At 41.1% G+C, this 22,040-nt stretch overlaps 1 protein-coding gene across 1 annotated transcript; it reads left to right on the plus strand.

Moving 5' to 3' along the window:
• The first annotated feature begins 611 nt into the window (after window positions 1–611).
• LOC147007431 (deoxyribonuclease gamma-like) lies at window positions 612–17,323 on the plus strand. The gene is made up of 8 exons (XM_085867166.1): window positions 612–817; window positions 4,252–4,349; window positions 5,518–5,604; window positions 11,955–12,067; window positions 14,157–14,269; window positions 14,769–14,914; window positions 16,127–16,223; window positions 16,770–17,323. The coding sequence occupies exons 1-8, from the start codon at window positions 674–676 to the stop codon at window positions 16,827–16,829; spliced, it is 858 nt and encodes a 285-aa protein (XP_085723292.1). The 5' UTR covers window positions 612–673; the 3' UTR covers window positions 16,830–17,323.
• The last annotated feature ends 4,717 nt before the right edge of the window (window positions 17,324–22,040 follow it).

Consider the following 22,040-nt stretch of genomic DNA (forward strand, 5'->3'; position numbering starts at 1 on the left):
AAGAGAGATCAATTTCACGTGTTATTAAATTGATTAAAAAGAGAGATCAATTTCACCAGTAATTAAATTGTTTACATAAGAGAGATCAATTAAACCTGTTATTAAATTGTTTAAAATGAGAGATCAATTTCATCTGTTATTTAATAAGACATCAACCATGCATTATGTTCTTCGTCATCAACCATGCATCAACCATCAACCATGCTTTTGCTCTCATATGAGCATCGTCAAGGTATACAAATTGATCAAAAAGACAAATTTACCTTTTTAAAAATTGTTTTGAATGAGATTTTTGCAAGATCTCTGAGACACCTCAAATCAACAATTTAACCACCATGTCGACTAGGTGGAGGGAACAGAATGTCCTTTGAATAAAGATGTTCTTTCCTTCTTGAAACAAGTGTGTCCTTGTTCAACCGGAACATAAAAGTTTCCTTCTTTATTTGTGATGTGTGGAGGAACGAAACGTGTTGTGAAATAAAGCCTGTTATTTATCACAATGTCCCTACCTGCAGAAAGCATGGATCAGCACTTCTCATCAGCAAAGCCACACCTTTGGCACAAAATGTGTCAAGAGGTGCTATATAAGGACCAACTTCGACCTCACCACTTGTGTGAACCTTTTCGTCTGCAGTTTGAACATTTTGCCGACTGTTTTCCTCGCCAGTGAAAGATGCATAAGTCATTGTTCTTGTTCTTTTTCATCCTCGCCTGCTGTTTTGACATCAACCATGCTTTGAAAGTTTGTTCATACAGTGGGCTGGTCTGCAACAGAGTTCAATCGCAATGTCCAACAGTCATGCAGGAGATAATCAAGGTAAGCAAAATCTGTGCATGATAATGGGGGTTTTGATGTAATTTTAAAAGTGAAGATGATGAAAATAACTGGGAAAGTAATTACTGTCTTCATTGCAAAAATAAAGACAGTTCCATTGAAAATTTTGTCATTTGCTTAAGTGTATAATAAATCACACATTTCAGTGAAATTGGTGTCATTTATAAGGCATTTATTTTAATTGTTTGTGCTGTAAAATCAGATGAAGGAGTTGGACGTGATTTACTAAATGTGTGTTACATCATTTGGGTGTTTTGATCCCTCTGAAGGAGTAAATACAACTTCTGAAGAGAAACTTCATGACTTTCACCACCTTAGAATCAAAAGGTTCTCACAAACAATGGTCAATTTTCAGAAAGAATGTTTTGATTCGAAGGCGATGCTATGTAGACATTAAGAGACACTATAAATCTGGTAAAAGACCTCCTAAAAACAGGCCAATATGGTTAATGATTGGTTTGAAGAACATAACACTTTCCCTAAACTAGTCAAGAGAAGCAATGTGCCTCGATCACCCCGATCTTCTTTTTGTAATAAGGGTGTGGAGATAATATTCCTTTAGGAATCAGAAAATAAAGTTTGCAAGTAGTTACAGAGGTGAGTTGCAAAGGCATTTCTTTATTAGGAATCCAATGTGACATGAAAATGAGTTTAGTGGGAGGAGAGATACAACAAAATGAGATGTTATTGTAAAATAAATTTATGCTTATACATTTTTGAATGATATTTGGATAAAAGCTGCAGCAATAATTAGCATTGTCTCATGAGAAGAAGCAGGAATTCATCCAGATGAGATTTTCATGTTTGTTCCAAGGAATTTTCCAAGATATCCAAAATATCTCTTACATTTCTTTACATGAATGATATAAAGTAATTTAATTGTCAAGGATATATTAATTTGGGGAAAAAATTAAATACATACTTCTGGAAGATATAACCTGTCATCATAACATATCGAATTTGAGAATTGTGTGCTTGTTTGTTTTTTTTATGTTTCACTTCTATGCACTCTCTTGAGGAATTAAAAATGAATACAAAATAATATTGCATTGGGAATGTTTGTGAATTCGATTGATAACCACAAGTGGCTACCCAGTGCTGTCCAAAGATTGGGGGGAGATGGTACCCTGCGCTGCCCACCTGGGTGAGCTTTTCACAGCGGTTATTTCGGGATGTATCGGACATTGAACAGCGATGAAGTTACGAGCCTCACGGTGGTTACCTTTTGTCTGCGGGATGGCGACCGCACTGTCTTACCCCACATCCCAATATACACTTTCTAGTGGCCTTTGGCAGCCTGAAAACAGAGCAATGTGTTGTCACTTAAAACCTTGGTCAGATTCTGAAGGACTGACACCCAAAATTTGTGGCTTCTTGATGCTATGGTTTACCCATGAAATAATAACATACGAACACACAAACAAATACACTTGAAAATATTCATAAGATCTTATAATTGTTTTGCTTTTTGTAACCACACAAATTAGTTCTTATATTTTTGTAATGTTCACTCAAACCTGCGAATTTGAGTTTTTTTTTTAACTCTCTCACCCTTGCGGTGGGAAACCAGCTGCTCAAGAAACCTCCATAAGCCCAAGCGGCAGGTCAGTAACCGGCCACCACATGCTCTTGTTTATCACGAGTAACTTCCGAGCAATTAGTGGCTCCATTATATTGCACCTGATCTTCGGTCCATGTTGCCGCGGACAGCTCAGGAAGTGCGAGGGAGGATTTCCCCGTGCACACGCTTTGTTACACACCACAATTGGCCCATCCTAGTGAATACACCAAAGTGAATATTCTGCGGAAGTTGTAGCATGAGATTCACGAACGTTTTTGAAGGTTTCTAGTGAAAAAGCATTCCAAAATGAGTCGAAATGTGATGTCTGTTGATGAGGAAGGTGGATGATGATGATGTGGATGATGATGATGACGATGATGATGATGATGATGATGATGATGATGATGATTATAGTGATTTTGAGCAAGGGAATGACTTTTCAAACAGGAAAGTGAAACTGACAGTACTGACAACAATGCTGTGGGAGTTCACAGAGGTGTTGGTGGGGGGTGTGGTCGAGGTCGACGGCGTGGTTGGGGCAGAGGACGTGGAGAGGATGGATTGGGAGTTTACAGTGTCATGTTGAAGTTTGCACTGGGAGGATAGATGATGCCGAAGCTATCGATAACCTTGGGGTTACAGGGAACTTGGTCGTCCGAATGACTGACAAATTCTCAGGATGGAATTATTCCCTGTACACTGACAGATTCAACACCTCAGTTCAGGTGGTTAAGTGTATGATCACACAACAAGGGATAAGGAGGTGTGGAACTACTATGACCAGCAGAAGATAATTTCCCAAGACCCTCACAAGGTGAAACAATGAAATCAAAAAGGGGAATGGGAATTCCTCTTCAATGGGATTCAATGGGATGGTGCTGAAAAAAGAAAGATTACTCTTGCTTGTCCAAAAGCAGTGAAGGCCCATAATGCATATATGGGGGGGGGGGGGGGGGATGGACAAACAAAAATGACCAAATTACTCAATTGCAGAAATGCCACCGCCACGATAAATGGCCAGGTCGCTTGGTAATAAAATTCTTCATGTGTACTGTGTACAATGCATACATTCTGATGGGTTTCACAAAGTGCCATGCTCCACCAAACAAGAGAGCAGCCAATTTCAATTTATTTATGGAGAAACTGTCAGGAACTTGCAGGAGATGTTCAATCCACTGAAACAGCATTTGGTAATCGACGCTCAGCAGTTTCAGGATGAGCGAGGACTGAAACGGGATGCTCACCATGATGTAGAAAAGGCTCCACATGCGACTACCAACAATCGATGTGTTGTGTGCAGAGAGAAGGACATCATGGCAAAGCAAAGGAACTCTCGGGCAAAGGACGAGGACTTGCCAAAACGCTGCAAGACAATACACTGGTGCACGGACTGTGAAGAATTCTTATTTATCGGAAAGTCGGGATATGACTGCTCGTTTGAATGGAACCACAAACTGGAGTATTGGTGAGAAACTCAAGAAGAAAGAAAGCAAGACAGTCTTTGGTTCAAAATATCATTTAATTGTAATTACAGGACTAGAAAAATAATTTTAAACGCAGAAAACAAAAATAAAACAAATTTCAACTTTTCAATTATTTTTCTGAAGGGATCCCAGGGTGGGGGAACAGAAAGTCCAAGGAGCTCAGGGTTCAAAAGGTTAACACACAATCCTTGTTTTTGAATGAATTGTTGAATAATTTTTTGAATGAATTGAATGAAACATTCTCCATTGTTTTGAATGAATTGAGGTTCAATGAGTCTAAATCTGGACCTGTATCAAGAAAATCGTCTTTGTGTTTCATTTCACTTTCATGTGCAGCTCATAGTCAGTGATCTTTTGTTTGTTCTCTTTAGATTTTCACACGTTGTGACATTCTCCTCTTGATCACAACAAAACCTCCTTCTGAAGGAGACGTGAATCGAGCAGCAATGTTAGTCGACCTCCTGAACAGGTTTGGCAACTTCATAATTTACAAAATCTACATTTTAACGAAGCCTCTCAGTGGCAATGAGCATGAACAAGACCTTGTGCTGAAGTTTGAACTTTTCTCTTTGACATTTCTCTGACCCCGTCCTTATTAAATAAAGAAACATTTGGAAGGGTATGATGAAGCTGTAGATCAAATATTTATGACAGTGTTTGGATTAAGCTGAAAACAATTCTGAGAATTCGAAGGAAATTATTCAAATGTAGTTTTATAGTTCACTCACACATTTCTCTGCAACATTCTGACAGTGGCAGAGGTTGTTCGAGTTTATTTCTGGAATTATGAAGGTTCTCAAAGGGTTCCATCATGAACCATGTTTTGTGTTTGAGTACATCATCGCCAAGCCAGGAAATAAGAGAGTAGAGATGGACAAGAGTGAAAGGGGAAATAATAGACTTCCCAGAATGAACCATTTTGAGAGAGATCTGGAGACTGAATTGGAATACCTTGTGATGGTTGATCATGTTAAACTCATGGATCATTTCGTTTATATTTAATAATCTACTATTTTAATTGCTTACATCTTTCTCTCATGGGCTGGCAGCATGGTCTGCAGGTGTGCAGACTCACCTCAAAGATGACTCGTTTGGGTTTGAATCTCAGCCGAGCTATCATTTGTCAGGGTGGTGTTTCTCAGGCAGGGTTTGTGTGTGTGTGTGTGCTTGTGTGTGCAATGCCTTGCATGGATGTTGAACTGGACGTCCCATCTTCCAGCATTCGTTTTTGGACATTATTGATCCCACGGTGTACTTCGTGAAGAGTTGGCGAGCTATCTCTGGCACCTTGGCCAAATTCCAAATTCCTGTCCTGACTCCCTGTGTCAGAGTGGTGACCCGTCGATGATTGTAACCTGAGCCATGTAAACTACTTCGGCAGCACCGACGCTCTGTTTAAAGCATGGTTCATGATCTGCTCTTTATTACATCACATTTTACATTAACTTTGTTTGTTGTTTGTTTTTCATTGTATATCTTCACGTTGTTGGACCTTTATAATTATTATATTTATCTCATGTTATTTTGAAATGGATGTTCAGAAAAGTACATGGAATTATCAAAAGAACGTTTACATTGAAATCCAACTTCCTGACACAGGTTTTACTGGAACTTATTAACTGGAGCATCTCCCCTAGGGAGTTCCCTGAAAACACCTACAACTACATTAAGAGTGAAGAAATGATGATAGGATCCTGGAGGAGAGTGTTTGCGTTCATCTACCGGTACGTCATCCAATGATCTTGATAAGGATCATGACATCGAGGGGTGTGAGATCAATTGTATTCCCTTCTATAAACATCCACACATGACATTTGTTGTACCAAGATGATTTGAGAATGGGATGTAAAAAGTGAATTATAAACATTTCTTTCGTGTCCAAGTTCACATAATATTTATAAAAATGGGATTTTTCACTTACAACTCCATTCCAACCCATCCTTCCCCTCTTGGTGTACAATGGTTTTTATTTGTATTCTCTCCCTATTACCTGCAATTCCTATCTTCCCCACTTTCCCAACGTCCCCCATCCCTCTCAACAAAACACTCTGTGTCTTGTCTTAAATCCCCCCAAAAATAATCTCCCTTTCTCCTGGCATACCCACGAGTTCCGATCCTTCTGCTTCTTCCTCTTCTTCTTCTTAATCCTGCAGGCACACCTTTATTCTACTTGCGCTGACCCACTCGAGCCTTTACCTTCACGATTTCTTCCACCAACCTTCCATTCGCGAATCTTACCTATTCTTCAAAAATACATCAACAATTAATAATCTTCTTTGTATCCTTTCTATATATACACCTCCTGTAATCATGTGTCGCTCTCCACTCTTCCTGATACGTTTCATTGACCCAGCAGCTTCACTCTGCGTTTACCGTTCCATATTTACCACACACCTCCACGATTTTACCTCAACCTTCCCTTTTCCAAATGTAACGCAATCCTTATTTGAAATAAATAAATTAACTTTTGACGTTACACCTCCCATAAACACGTGTTTCTCCCCATTCACGATTCAACTCCACGGTTTTTCTACAAACATTCCATTTCCTAATCTGATGAAAACTCTCAAATAATAATTATAACAATAATAATAATAATAATAATAACGGTTTCTTATAATGCCTCATCTGCCTCTTTCACACGTGTGGTGCTCTTCACTGCATCATAATTCACCTGTCTTGTTCTATTTCCACAGTCTGTTCTCAATTCGACCTCATATGTGGTGACTTCAATTGTCATCATACCAGTTTGCAAGGTGTGGGTACCTCTCTCACCTGTCATGGCACTTCAGCAAAAGCTCTATGCGACTCATTGGGACTGGTCAACTTCCTGACCCGGATATCAACCAATTGTATTCCATCTCTTCTGGATCTGATTTTGACAAATTTGCCTGAAAATATTGGCTGTTCTTTCTCTGCTCCAATCGGTTCTTCTGACCACGTCCTTGTCAAAGTGGACATCTCTCTGGCTGTTATCAGAGAACCACCTCAGTGCATTCGAGTCTGACATTTCACTCAAGCTGACTGGCAGGCTCTCCAAGAAGCCATCAAACTTCAAGACTGGTCTCCCGTCACTACTTTCTCCAACATCAACTTATCCTGGGAATTCTTTCGAAGATATTTGCTCTCCCTCATGCACAGATTTATCCCCTCTCGTCTTCAGTTGTCCTACCCTTCCTCCCTCCCATGGTTCACTGTAGCTTGTGGCGAGGCAGTTCTCCTGAAACAACTTCCCTTTTCCTCATGGAAAGCAAACCCAACTCAGGGTAATCTCAGTTCCTTCCATAAAGCTTGGAGCAAGTGTGTATCTACCCTCAGGGGAGCCAGAAAACAACATCTTTCCAAGCTCAAGTCTGAACTCTCAAACCTCTCTCCCTCCTCCAAATCCTGGAGGAAACTAATCAAATCAGTTTCAGGTGTGTGTTCCCCCTCCATCCCCTCCCTGACCTCAATTGGCCCCACTGCTGATACCGTAAGTGAAAACGGCTGAATGCCTAAACTCGGTGTTTGCATTGAAATCTTGTGTCCAAAACCCATCGCTTTCTGTCCCAACCTTACCAAGTCGCATGCCACTGTCCCTGGTCTCTGTGTCCTTTTCTCCTGACATGGTGGAGAGCTTGCTGTCAAACCTCGACTCAGATTCTGCAACAGGTCCAGATGGCATCAGCCCACGTGTCCTAAAAACCTGCTCCTCTGTGCTTGCTCACCATCTCTCTGTTCTATTCACCCTCTCATTTGTTCAAGGTCATCTGCCATCAGCTTGGAAATCAGCAAAATTTACTGTCCCACATAAAAAATGTGCAAAAACAGATCCCTGCAACTGCAGACCAATCAGCCTTCTCCCAATCATCAGCAAGGCTATGGAATCCTTCATCGGTTCAGACATTAAATCCTTCCTCCTCCCAATGGCCTGATTTCCAATCAATTTGGTTTCAGACCAGATCACTCTATCCTGGATATTCTGCTTCTGCTCTACCAACAATGGATTGAGGTCCTCAATGTCAGACATGAAATCAGAGCCATATCTCCAGACATATCGCGTGCTTTTCAGAAGGTATCGCACCCTGTCCTGCTCCCCAAACTCTCTTGCGATGGTCTCCAAGACAATCTACACTGATGGCTTGCAGACTTCCTCGACTGTTGCAGTCAACGTGTGGCCCAAACTGGAGTGCTTTCATCCCCTCTTCCTGTCCAGGCTGGAGTTCCTCAAGGCAGGGTTATGGGCCCTGTCCTTTTTTGTTTTCATCAACGATCTCTCCGACTCTCTGGAAAATCCGATTTATCTCTTTGCTGATGACTCTTGCTGCTTGCAGCCTTTATTGATCTCTGCAAATCATTTGATTCAGTGAATCGGGATACCCTCTGGAGGATTCTTGGTCTTCATGGGGTGCCACCCAAACTGAACGATCTGATGTCTGAACACCACTCTGGTACTGAGAGTGCTGACATATTCCCAGTTGTTACTGGAGTTCGTCAGGGGTGCGTACTGCCCCCCACACTTTTCAGCACTTCTATGGGCTGGATTCCAGGGAGGATATCAGAGAGATCAAGCTGCCTTGCATCGTTTGGGAATGTCAAGATCTCTGACCTTGATTTCACAGATGATGCAGTCATCTTTGTGGAGACTTGAGATATCCTTTTGGTGGCCCTCGAGGTGCTGAATGAGGAGAGGGAGCCACTGGTATTACGGATTTCCTGGGTCAAGACTAAGATCCAGGTTCTCAATGACATCTTGGATGCTGCTGTCCTGTCTGTACATGTTTGTGGTGAGGATGTTGAGGTCGTGGTGAGATTCACTTACCTTGGCAGTGATATTCATGTCTCTGCTGGCTGTGAATCAGAGGTCAATAGACATCTGGGTCGGGCCTGGGGAGTCATGGATTTCTGGATAATGGGGTGTGGCGCTGCCGGTACCTGTGCGGGAGGACAAAAGTTCGAGTCTTCAGGTCATTGGTGCTTCCAGTCTTGCTCTATGGATGCGAGACTTGGATTCTGACCAAGGATCTGAGACGGAGACTTAATTCATTTGGTGCCAGGTCTCTTCGGAGAATCCTTGGTTATCGCTAGTCGGACTTTTTGTCCAAGTAGTGGTTGCTGAGAGAGACTCAAATGAGATTTGTTACCTGCATTGTCTGTGAGCATCAGCTGTGGCTGTATGGACATGTGCCTCATTTTCCTAGTGCTGATCCTGCTCACCAGATTATCTCATTGAGGGAGTCTCTTGAGTGGAGGAGGCCAATGGGCTGACCACATGCCTCGTGGTTTCAGCAGGCTGATCGGCATCTCAAGGTAATGGGGATGGGCCAGGCATCTGCCTGGAGGGTGGCCAAACGGAGGCCCCTGGAGTACCGACCGATGGAAAGTGGACGCAGTGACGCGCTGCTCTGGCACATTCTCCCATACCTGACCTGACCTGACCTGATGACTCTACCCTCTGCCATACCATCGGTCATCCCTCAGACCGGCATGCAGCAGCTTCTTCGCTCACTGCAGATCTGGGTTAAATCACAAACTGGTCCAACACGTGGAACATGTCTTTCAATCCGGACAAATCTCACACTCTCACTATGTCTCTCTGAAAGGACCGTTTCGACTCCCCCCCCCCCCAATCCACTTTCTCAACAATCCTCTTGAAGAAGTCCTTTCTTTCAAGCTTCTGGGTCTCACTATGTGCCATGATCTTTCCTGGGAAAGCCACATTTCCAACCTGGCCTTCAAAGCCAGTCAAAGCCAGTCACTGGGAATCCTCCATCGTGCAAAGTCCTTCTTCGGCCCACCTGAGCTACTGACCACTTACAAAGCTTTTGTCCACAGCCTGATGGAGTTCTGCTTTCCCCTCTGGGTTGGTGCTCCTGCCTCCCACGTTTTTCGGCTTCACCCTGTGGAAACCAAGGCATTTCGGATCATTGGTATCTCCCATGAAGAGGCTGAGTCTTTGGGCCTCTCTCTCTCTTTCACCACAGGTCTGTCAGTGGTCTTTTTGTCTTCTGCCGTCTCCTCTCCGGTCTTGCCCCCCACCCCCCTCCCTGTTGAGTCTGTGATTTGTCCCCACTATGTTTCCAAAGGGTGCTCAAGGTCCGCCAACAACCCCTTCGAGTAAAACCACCAAAATCACAAAACACTGCTCACCTTCACTCTTTCATTCCTCTTTTTCCCACCTTTGGGACAAACTCCCTCACTCTGTTCAATCCCATTCTTCCCTCCAGGCCTTCAAAACCGCTGTTCACCACAACACCTTATTGTCCCCCATCCAATACCTCTATCTTTTGTACCCCCGTTCGTCCACCCCAAACCCACCTGCTTCAAATTCCCTGCTTTCCTGACTGAAATTCCCTGTAATGTCCATCTTGTATCCCCCGTGTTCCCCCCCCCATCCCTCCCCGCCCCATTCCACAGATTTCCTGATGTCTCTGTTCCCCACTGTGTTGTCCTTCCCACTCCCGCCGCTCATGTCTCATGCCCCCATTGTTGTGTGTTGTGTGCTCGCTCTCATACGAGCCTCGATAAGGTACACAATAATATATATTCCCACGACGTCCATCGTTTCTTACCGACATCCTTCCTCGGTGGATTCTCATCACATCCTTTCCCTTTTTTCCTGCACTTATCAAGGGATCAACAACTTCAGGATTCATCGATTTGTGATGAAGAGAAAGGATAAACCTTCAAAACTTGAAGATAATTCAGAATGAAACAAACTTGAATCTCAATTTGAATTTGAACATTTTTGGTGGACAATGTCTCTTTAATTTCTATTTCGTTCTCCTTCACAACCATCATCATATTGTACCAATTTATAAAATAATAACAATCACTTAAAAACCACACAGGTTCCCAGGATCAGATCAGATCCATTCCAACATTCTGAATGACGTGTGTACATCCTTCTGTTTAATCGAGCAGAAATCCCTTCTCAAAGGAACAGTTCCATCAGGCTGGAGGAAAGCTGACGGAGTGCTGATCAAAAAGAAAGGAAACAGGAATGAACAAGGCAATTAGCATGGTGTCAACTTGAGTTGTGTGGCAGGCAAGTTCATGGCAAACATACTGAGGGATGTCTGTGTTGAACACATGGAACAGAACGCTCTGTTTACGGACAACCACCACTCAAACTGTGATGTCATACATTGTGGACACAAGAATCCAAATGTTGAGTTCGTCATAAATAAACACAACTCTACCATAACATAAACATGAGCAGAACGAGAGCGACAATAGGTGGAGCACACACCGTGTAGGAAAAAGATCAAAACCCCCAAATATCCCCCAACCTCAAAGCAGAGGAAGAAGAAGATCAATAGGTTTCAAGTGTTGAGAATGATGAACCAAGTTGACAAGATCACGAAGGGAATATTCTTCAACAGACGAGCAGAGGAACAAATACGAGGAAACTGGTTCATGAGATTCACGGGAAATTACCGGAAGTAGATAAAGAAAAACATTCGGTGAAAGAACAATTACACAGTGAAACAATGTCCGCACACAAATGGTTATCAGTGCTACGGTGAACCAAGTTCAATTCAACAGAGTTAATACTGGAAACATGACCCCGGAAATATGACCAACAGATACCACGTGACCACAATTATAACTTCAATGTGCAGGAAGAACAATCAGATGACTGAAAATCCTGGAACAAGTGATGTGTGTGTGTGTGTGTGTGTGTGTGTGTGTGTGTGTGTGTGTGTGTGTGTGTGTGTGTGTGTGTGTGTGTGTGTGTGTGTGTGTGTGTGTGTCTGTGTGTCTGTGTGTGTGTGTGTGTGTGTCTGTGTGTGTGTGTGTGTGTGTGTGTGTCTGTGTCTGTGTGTGTGTGTGTGCGTGTGTAGATGTGTGTCTGTGTGCGATTTGTTTGGATCTCTTCCGTGAGTCTGACACCATGTATTAAAGAAGTTTTCATTTCCTGGGAGGGATCACTCCCTGAAAGAGGTCTCTGTTTTTGCCATATGTGTGAAGGGGTCGACCCAAACATACAAAAGTTGAAAATCCTTGATGTAAGAAATGTGAGCAGGAAGTTTGTATTACATGTTGTACACGATTCAATGCAAGTTTAGTTACTGGTTTTGTTTGTTTGCAGATCAGACTTGGTGGAGATGAAATATGATTCCACGGAACAGGGTCCAAAATTAATAGATTATAATATCTTTCATCCAGAGGCATTCTTCGTGAGGTTTCAGGCCAATAACACCAGTAAGTATTAAAAACTTTCACATTTTAGTTTACACAATGCTCTTTTATCGGTACAAAAGAATATTTACTAATATTTCATTACACTTCATTACAGATTTGGAATGTGATTTATTATTGTGTGATGATTGTTCATGAGTTCGTTTGATTGTTCCATAACACCCCCATTGGTACAGGGCCTTGTGTATTCCCATGGGAATTTTATGATAAATCTAATGTTTATTGTATTAAATGTGTTGATATGTTATGGAACATTGGAAGCAAGTCGGGTTCCATGTTTTTATACGAGTTCAATAATACATTTTGAGATCCCAGAATGAGGACACCATATAATCGGTGTCTCGCTCTTCCCCATTGTCTGTGATTGTTTCGAGATCAGTGTTGAGATGCCTTGGTTCATTGTCCTTTTGTGTGTGAGCTTCCAAGATCGCCATCAGCTTAAACTTGTTCAGGCAGACTTGAAGGGAGCCATCTGATGTAAATCGAGATCTTGGAATGGAACTGAACTGGCACATTCCAACAGCGACTTGGAGATCAACATCTGGGTGTGATCATGCATTGATGAGCAGTCGAGCGAACAGTGATAGGTTCTCCTTGAGCTCAACATGAGTGGCAAACTTGAGATTTTTTTCTTTGAAGCAGATTTCCACGTTAGTCGATTCAGCGTATTGCTGGGTCATGTCTTAATGGCTGGAATGGTGAGCTTGGTATCCGAGGGTCCTGAGTTCAAATTCCGATTTGCTGTTGAATTAAGACCAGGTGGCGTTGACTCAGCCTGTCATCCTGAGGTTGGCAAAAATAAGTACCAGCTTGTTGGTATCCTGTGTCGGAGTGGCGATCTGTCCAGCATTCTGCCCAATAGCCCAGGAAACTGCTTAGGCAGCACCAACGCTCTGCACAGATTATGTTCCCAATGTATGGATCTAGATTGAGCTTGTTCATCTTTTTCCAAGGACTGAGTGCACCAACGATGTGCGTTGTTACAAAATCCTCACAGTACTGATTTCCAATGACAAATCCACTAAAGGTAATACATATCAGCGGTGTGCATTCAGGTGTACTCCTTGGGTCGAAATTAAATTGAAAAATAGCAAACACAATGAACTAACATTGCAAACAATTATATCTTCCAAAGGTGTATTTTAATTAACTCAAACACCCAATTTTCATTAATGCACTCCAGTGGAGTTCCCTTCGTATGCATGCAAAGTTCAGGGCCCCGAGTTTTCATAGTTTTGGAGTTATGGAGGAGATTAACGGATGAATGGCCTGACACACACACACATTTATGAGGAAAGATGACCAATATGAGCGATATTCAAAAATCTCTCTGAATGATCATCAAAACACACCAAGGTATGTTTTTTGTTCAACATATAACATAAACATTTCGTTGGAAAAAAAAATATATATATATTTATATATACATATATATATATATATATATATATATATATATATATATATATATATATATATCTTCTTCTTCTTCTTTCGGCTGGTCCCGTTCGGGGTCGCCACAGCGGATCATCCGTATGATCCGCATAGTGATTTGGCACATGTTTTACGCCGGATGCCCTTCCTGACGCAACCCTGGTCGCCTCTTACGACACAGGGATATGGTACACCTATTTTAACCGGGGTATACACCGGCCCAGTACACTGGTACTCATTTCGCCGACCTCGGAAGGATGACAGGCTGAGTCAACCCCCTGGTGTATTAATTCAGTGGCCCAACGGGGCTTGAACTCAGGACCTTTTGGATCCCAAGCCGCTGCCCTAACCACTGCGCCAACACCAGGCTCTATATATATATATATATATATATATATATATATATATATATATATATATATATATATATATATATATATATATATATATATATATATATATATATATATATATATATATATATATATATATATATATATATATATATATATATATATGTATATGCCCCGGTTAGAATAGGTGTACCATATCCCTGTGTCATAAGAGGCGACCAGGGTTGCGTCAGGAAGGGCATCCGGCGTAAAACCTATGCCAAATGATTATGCGGATCATAACGGATGATTTTTGGTTTTCTCAGGTATCAGGGATTTGATTCTTATCCCCATTTGGACGGATCCAAATGAAGTGAAGAAAGAAAGTCGTAAACTTTCTTCAATGTTTCAAGCAGTTCAATCAAAGTGGTACAACACGGTAAGAACAATAAAAAAAACTCGTTTTTTAAATAAAATCTGTGCAGATCTCCCGTTGTAAATTTAATATCCACTCCACATACTCTATGACTCTTGAAATATTTTTTATGACACAATGTAAATTCAATAATTTATAACGCAGGTACATATTGAAATTAACCTTCAACAAAATTTTGAGAAATACTTCAGAAAGTTTAATAACAATGGTGTAAAGTCAAGGGCTCAGGATGTGCAACGAATGTTTGGATGGATTCCCTGGTTTTTGAGGGTCCACGAAGCCAACATCATCAATGGAGTCATAAATGGAGCTTTGTGGACACAAGTACATTTCCATAACGTCGATCATACATCCTTCAATCGTGGACATGAGTACATTTACACAATTACCATCACGCATCCTTCAATCCTTCATCTGGAAAGAAGATTAGAAATTAAATAATATAATTCTGGTGATCGAGGATCCAAAGAGATCACATTACCTTTTTCTGTTTCTTCTGTAGATGACCGCCATGTTTCTCGGAGACTTTAGTGCCATGAAACATCCTCAGGAGGACGAAAGTTTGAACCAGTTTGGTGACTTCCTTTGGCTCATTGATGAGAATATGGACACAATGGTGAAAGAGGATATCAACTCTGCAAATGACCGGTTTGTTTGCAATTCCTCAATTATATTGGGACATTATATAGTAAGAGCAACTACAATCCTGAATGATGTGCTCATTGGGATTATTCAGTTATAACATTCGCAAAAATGTGAAACTTGTTCTTCTCCTTACCCCACTCCACCCAGATTCCTTACCTGTTACCTATCCCCAACCCTTTCCCTTATTTTCCAAACTCTCAACCTATTTCCTTTCATTTCCCTTTCCTCTTACAATGACATAGCTTCAGTTGTTAACCACAAGCCTGGTGTTGGTTAATAGTAACCAATGTTAACTACAACATTTAGACTAAATGCAATATCAATAAATAAATAACTAAATAATAAACACCTTGCAGACACACAAGTGAATTGTTTTCTTCAAAGGAACTTTGCACAAACGTGTTCTTGATTCGTAACAAATTATCTTTACATGTTTCATGATGATTTATGTGTGATTATCAGTTAGACTCATGAACTACCAACTGCAATATGATTACATCACTACACATAAATGAACACACACACACACACACACACACACACACACACACACACACACACACACACACACACACACACACACACACACACACACACACACACACACACACACACACACACACACCTGGCACAGAAACCACTTCGAAGTCGGTTTCCATCTCAGATGAATAACTTTATTAGCCTCTGTTGGACTTCATGCGAAATGAGGGCGAACGGATTTGGTTTCTGTTCACGTCCCTGCGTGCGTGTGTCCTCAACCATTTCTCGGACATGCATTTACCGATGTTGTTTAAACTTGTCATACACATAACGAATGATGTCTTACATATGCTAGTCATTTATTTTTCCACATCAGATCGAAGATGGCCGACTGGTAGGCTGGCGTCCATTTTAGTTGCACATAAATATGGGCTCGCCCTTCACGTCCACACAGCAAAATTACTCAAACAACGGGGCTGTGTCATTTTATGTCTTTTTTATACTTGTTTTCCTAACCTTTTTCCTTGTGGGATCTGCAGGGAATCCTTACATTCTGAAATCCTACACCGATTCATTGGTCCATCCAATGGCACAACACCCTATCATGATAAACATAATGATGAGATATTGTGTGCTGTTTGGGTTAGGTTTTGGGGTAGGGTTGGAGTTACCTTCCTCTGTGTGTAATTCGGTTCTCTCCCCCTTGTTTCCCTTCACGTGTTTTCAAACTTACAGATTTGTGGTTTTTGGATCGGCATTACAAGAGGCTATTGTACCTGGATCAGCAAAACCTTTGAACATTCAGACGGAATACTCTCTCAGTGAGAATGAGGTATGAGCAGGGTATACCTGTCACTGATTGGACATTCAGAACATACCGATCATTCATAGTGCACTTTTCTATTGATGGTTGATCGTTTGGTGCTTGGTTATACTTGGCGTTCCATAAAGTGTGCACAAGTACATCAATCGGGTTTTACATGGCAATGAAGGATGAAAGGTTACGTTTCTCCTTCATTTAGATCTATCTGGTTTACAATTAATACAGTTCTGTGTTCCATGGACGTAATGATTTTTTTGGTTTTCCCAGTTTAATGAAATTTCTGTTTTATATAATACTTTTTCCCATTTTAATTGAGGATGAGTTCAATGAACCTGGAGCAACATTTCAGAGGTGATAAATGTCCTCAGTAAACACAGAAGATGATCAATGTGTGTTTGGAATTTAAAGTACCCAGAGACGAGTGTAATATTATACACAATACATTTGATCTGTTAGATCAATAAGTTTGATGATAAGAGATAAGATTTGAAATGTTTATGAGGACATGTTCAAAGTAACGTGGTTAAAGGATTCCTTTTCCTGATACTCCCACAGGCTCTGTGTGTCAGTGACCATTACCCTATCGAAGTGGATCTGAAGGAAATACCGGTTTAAACGTGTCGCACCCAAGATCGTGAGCAACTCTCGATTTGATGCAATCGCCGAGAGCACATAATGAAAGGATGCAGCTAATAATGGAGCTTTTAAGGGATTAAATTCGTGATTATTCAGCATTTGTGCTTTTCTTGTCCCTTTGCAAATCTTTTGCCGAACATATAATTCTATAAGTGGTTTATTGAACAAGTTTTAAATGGTATTGTCTTGGGGTTCATCAGTAAAGTGATTGGGCAGTCTTTTCACAACCTCTTCACATTATGCATGCCAGTTCACCGAGCTGTTCTTTTTCTTCTGATTTACTTGTTCCTCCTGTACTCTTTATGTAACTCTTCCATCAATGTCTGTTTCCTGCAAATAAAACTCATGAAAACACATGAATGTATTGCGTTTGAATTTGCTTACCTGCTGTTCACTTCAATATGGCTTCATTTCAGGTCTCCTCATAAATGTGTGAAAGCCATGAACAAGAATAATAAATCATTTGTGGAGGTCTGCCATGTCGTTATCATTCTGACAGAATAATTTTCAGAAAGAAAATAATTTATAGAATCCGCTCCATTTTAGGTGTTTGCAAAAAGTCATGGGCCATGTGATATCCAGTACAATTCGAGAGATGTACCCGAAGAAAAGCTGCAATTGGGAACAACATTCACACAAACATAGATCAAAATGTCATTCCAAATGATTTCACAAGACAAACTAGGGATGATGATCACACAGCTGTGTTATTCCATTAAAGGATGTGTGCCTTGAAAACAGAACTTAATTGTTGATTTAAAAAAAAAACTCAAATTGGTAATTATATATTTCATGATGGGTGAGGAGGTAGAGGGGAAATTACTGCAAATACACGACACACACGACTGCAATCTGACCCAGGAAGGTTTTTCCCAGGAGCCAGTAGTTTTCCAACTATCATCAAAGAGTGGGGATCCCAATGGCTTTGCCTCAATCCCATCATTCGCTGAGCTGCCCCACCTTTTTCATGTTGAAGTCTTCAGTAATGGACTAAATTGTCCACATCGAGGCCAAGTCTTATATAAAAGAACTGCATTGATCGAAAAGTAAGGAAAAAGAGAATAGTCGAAGAGTTTTTGAGGAAGAAATAAATCAGTTTTTTGAAAAGGGGAAAGTCATGTGTTTGGGAAGATGTGAGAAGTTAAAGAATTCCAGAGTATGGCAGTGGAGGGGAAGAAAAAAAACATCGTAACGACCCACCCTTGAGACGCCAATGGCTACACAGTAATCATGTGATGTAGTGGCTTGTCCAGTATTCCTTGATCTCGCTAATGGTGGAGGTACACAAGAAGTAAGTTCTTGTGAGCAGAAACCGAAGTACTATCTGCAGAAAAGAGAAAGAGAGCCTCCTATGTGGCGGAATTTGAGCGTGTCAAGTTTTGAGTTCACATTGGCAGAATTGACAAGTCAACTAACTTTGGATTCAATTCTGTCCAGTAAGTTTGTGTAGCTGCAACCTCCCCAGATGTGAGAGCAGTCACAAGGACGAATCAATCATTTCTCGAGTTGGAGCAACTGTTCATCGGAGAAGAACTTTCGACATCTGAACAGGACTCCTAATTTCTTCGAGGCAGACTTAGCTATTTGTGTAATGTGTGGATTCCAGGATACATTTTATGTTAGAGTAATACCTCATAGGTTTATTGTATCAGAAAGTGTAATTGTAGAATTTTCAAAGGAGATTGGAGAAGAGATAGATAGATAGATAGATAGATAGAGAGAGAGAGAGAGAGAGAGAGAGAGAGAGAGAGAGAGAGAGAGAGAGAGAGAGAGAGAGAGAGAGAGAGAGAGAGAGAGAGAGAGAGAGAGAGAGAGAGAGAGAGAGAGAGAGAGAGAGAGAGAGAGAGAGAGAGAGAGAGAGAGAGAGAGAGAGAGAGAGAGAGAGAGAGAGAGAGAGAGAGAGAGAGAGAGAGAGAGAGAGAGAGAGAGAGAGAGAGAGAGAGAGAGAGAGAGAGAGAGAGAGAGAGAGACATTAAACTTAACTTGATTACATTTGCCCCACTTGGAGATTTTGTCCAAATCCGAATTTAAAGAGGTGGCTGTGATGAAACGAGATGTAGATCGAGTGAGGGAAGATGGGGCAGATGGGAAAGACATGGAGGAATGTAATGTTGAATCATCAACATATAAGTGCATTTGGTTACGATTGGAAGAAAGGTCATTGATAAAAAGAAGGAAGAGTGTTGGAGACAGAATGGAACCCTGAGGTACACATCTGTTGATAGGGAAGGGGATCGATGTTGAACCATCAACAATTACAGAGATAGAGTGGTCATAGAGGAAGCTCGATACGAGAGAGCAGAGTGAAGGAGGAAAGCCGAAAGAGGGAAGCTTGGACATCAGACCCCAATGCCAAACTCTGTCAAAGGCTTTTGAGATATCAAGATCTACAACAAAGGATTCCCCAAAGTCTCTCAAAGAAGAGGCCCAGACATTCATATTCATAATGTAAGAAAGGATATCACCTGTAGATCTTGCTTTGTGAAAGCCGTATTGGTGATCGGATGGAAGACTGTGAGGTTCAAGATGCTTGAGAAAATGGAAATTGAGACGACATTCAAAGATTTTGGAAACAGTGGAAGTCAGAGCAAGAGGACGGTATTCGAAGGGTTTGAAGGATCACCCTTCTTTAAAATAGGCTGCATTAAGGCATGTTTCCAGGAAAGTAGAAAAGTTTGGGGTTTTAAATAAAAACGAAACAAACGAGCAAGCAGGGTGCAAGCTATGAAGCAAATTCCTTCATAACACGAGGAGAAATGCCATCTTGCCAATTGGCCTTGCTTGTGTCCAGAGAGAGGAGTATTTTTTGGCTGCATGAAAAGAGATGATTTGGAGGGACATATGATTGGTGAGAGGAGTATCAGAGGGAGATGGAATGTTCGAGTCATCCAGAGTGGAGTTCGAGGAGAAAGAGAACCAAAAAGAGTTGCTTTTTTGGTTGGAGAGACAGCGATAGTATCATTGGAATGGAAAAACGAAGGAAAAGTAGAGCGACAGAGGTTGTTGGAGATACTTTTAGCTGAGGACCAAAAAATCTATTAGTGGAAGATGAGAGGTTGTCACATTTCTTTTGAATGAAGGAATGCTTAGCTTCACGAATAACATGGCAAATATGAAAGCTGAATGCGAGTCAGAGGAAGAAGAGATAGATTTGAAAGAGAAGGGGATATAAGCCTCCATTTCTGCAACAATAACCTCAGCTGTACGTTCAGTAAAGATAGAGACATCGCTTGAGGAGAGGCAGTAGTCTTTCCAGCGAAAGTCAGAAAAGAAGTTTTGTAAACCAGTCCAGTCAGCATTATTGAAATGCCAATACTGACGTTTCAACGGAGCAGTCAGATGAGAAGAAGTGGTGGTAATTCAAGTGATTTTCACACGATTGTTGTCAGAAGAACCAATTTCAGGTGAAATTTTGTGGTTGTAAAGCAACGGATTGGAAGTGAAGAATAAATCCAAAGTATTGGTCGTGTGGTCATGAGGATCTGGGATTTGGGTAGGGTGGGTGATAATTTGTTCCAAATCATTAAGAATGGAAAATGTAAGAGCTTCAACCCCCCCAACATCCATGTGGGAAGATTTCCGCCACTCCTTGTAATGTACATTGAAGTCTACGAGATCGAGAAATTCTGATTGAGGGTGTTCGGAAGTTCTGGCCTCATGGCAAGAGTTAAGACAGTCAAAGAAAGCTATAAAGTTTGCAGAATTGGGAGAACAGTTCGTTAAACAGAGAAAGATCGTGATTGCCAAGAGACAAATATGAAGCCAGATGACATCAAGGTTTGGAGACTCGAGGTTCACAAGGTGTACAGCAGGCGTATTGATGTTAGAATCGACACAGATTCCTCCTAAGAAACATAAGGAAATTATAGAATTTCCCAAGAATTATAGAAACATAAGGAAAACGAGCATAGGTGAAGAGTTTTTGAGGAAGTAATAAATCAGTTTTTTGAAAAGGGGAAAGTCATGTGTTTGGGAAGATGTGAGAAGTTAAAGAATTCCAGAGTTTGGCAGTGGAGGGGAAGAAAAAAAACAACGTAATGACCCAGCCTTGAGACACCAATGGCAACACAGTAATCATGTGATGTAGTGGCTTGTCCAGTATACCTTGATCTCGCTAATGGTGGAGGTACACAAGAAGTAAGTTCTTGTGAGCAGAAACCGAAGTAGTATCTGCAGAAAAGAGAAAGAGAGCCTCCTCTGTGGCGTAATTTGAGCGTGTCAAGTTTTGAGTTCACATTGGCAGAGTTGACAAGTCAACTAACTTTGGATTCAATTCTGTCCAGTAAGTTTGTGTAGCTGCAACCTCCCCAGATGTGAGCAGTCACAAGGATGAATCAATCCTTTGTCGAGTTGGAGCAACTGTTCATAGGAGAAGAATCTTCGACATCTGAACAGGTCTCCGAATTTCTTCGAGGCAGACTTAGCTATTTGTGTCATGTGTGGATTCCAGGATAAATTTTATGTGAGAGTTATACCTCATAGGTTTATTGTATCACATGGTGTAATTGTGGAATAAAAAATGAAAATACTGCTTTTTCCATAACTTGGGACGAAATTGTTGGCTTGGTTGAAGACCTTGTGAGCGAGCAAGACCCACAGAACGAGCCCAACCTTGATGGCCCAACCAAAGAGTTATACCTTGGAGACCAGCAAAATCCTGAAAAAGAGTTTTACAGCAATAGTACTCATTGCAAGTTATCAAGACAATACCCACTGAACAAGTTATACCTTGATGAGCCAGAATACAAGTTTTACCTTGGAGACTCACAAATTTAAGAAAAAAATCAGTAAATGAGTTCTGCTTTGATGGTTTAAATAACTACCTTGGACACTTGGGAAAAGGGTTCTGCCAAAATGGTTCTAAATATGGAACCTACCTTGGAGACTCACAAATTTCAGACATTTTGAAAAATGGAAATTTCCTTGATGATTCACAGTTATACTATGTGAGATCGATGACCGTAACCCATAAAAATTGGAAAAATGGAGTTTTCCTTGATGATCCACAGTTATACTATGTGAGATCTATCACCGAAACCCACAATATTTCTGGAAATTGTGGTTCTACCTTGGAGTCTTGGATAGATGGTTATATTTTTGGAGACTTGAAATGTGGGTTCTGGCTTGATAACTCACAATGTGAGACGTATCTTGGAAACTCAACAGGAATGTGGTTATACCTTGGAGACT

The sequence above is a fragment of the Eptatretus burgeri genome, unplaced genomic scaffold, assembly GCF_056783735.1.
Source record: "Eptatretus burgeri isolate ZD-2024b unplaced genomic scaffold, Ebu_testis_v1 Ebu_testis_scaffold_175, whole genome shotgun sequence".
NCBI lineage: Eukaryota > Metazoa > Chordata > Myxini > Myxiniformes > Myxinidae > Eptatretus > Eptatretus burgeri.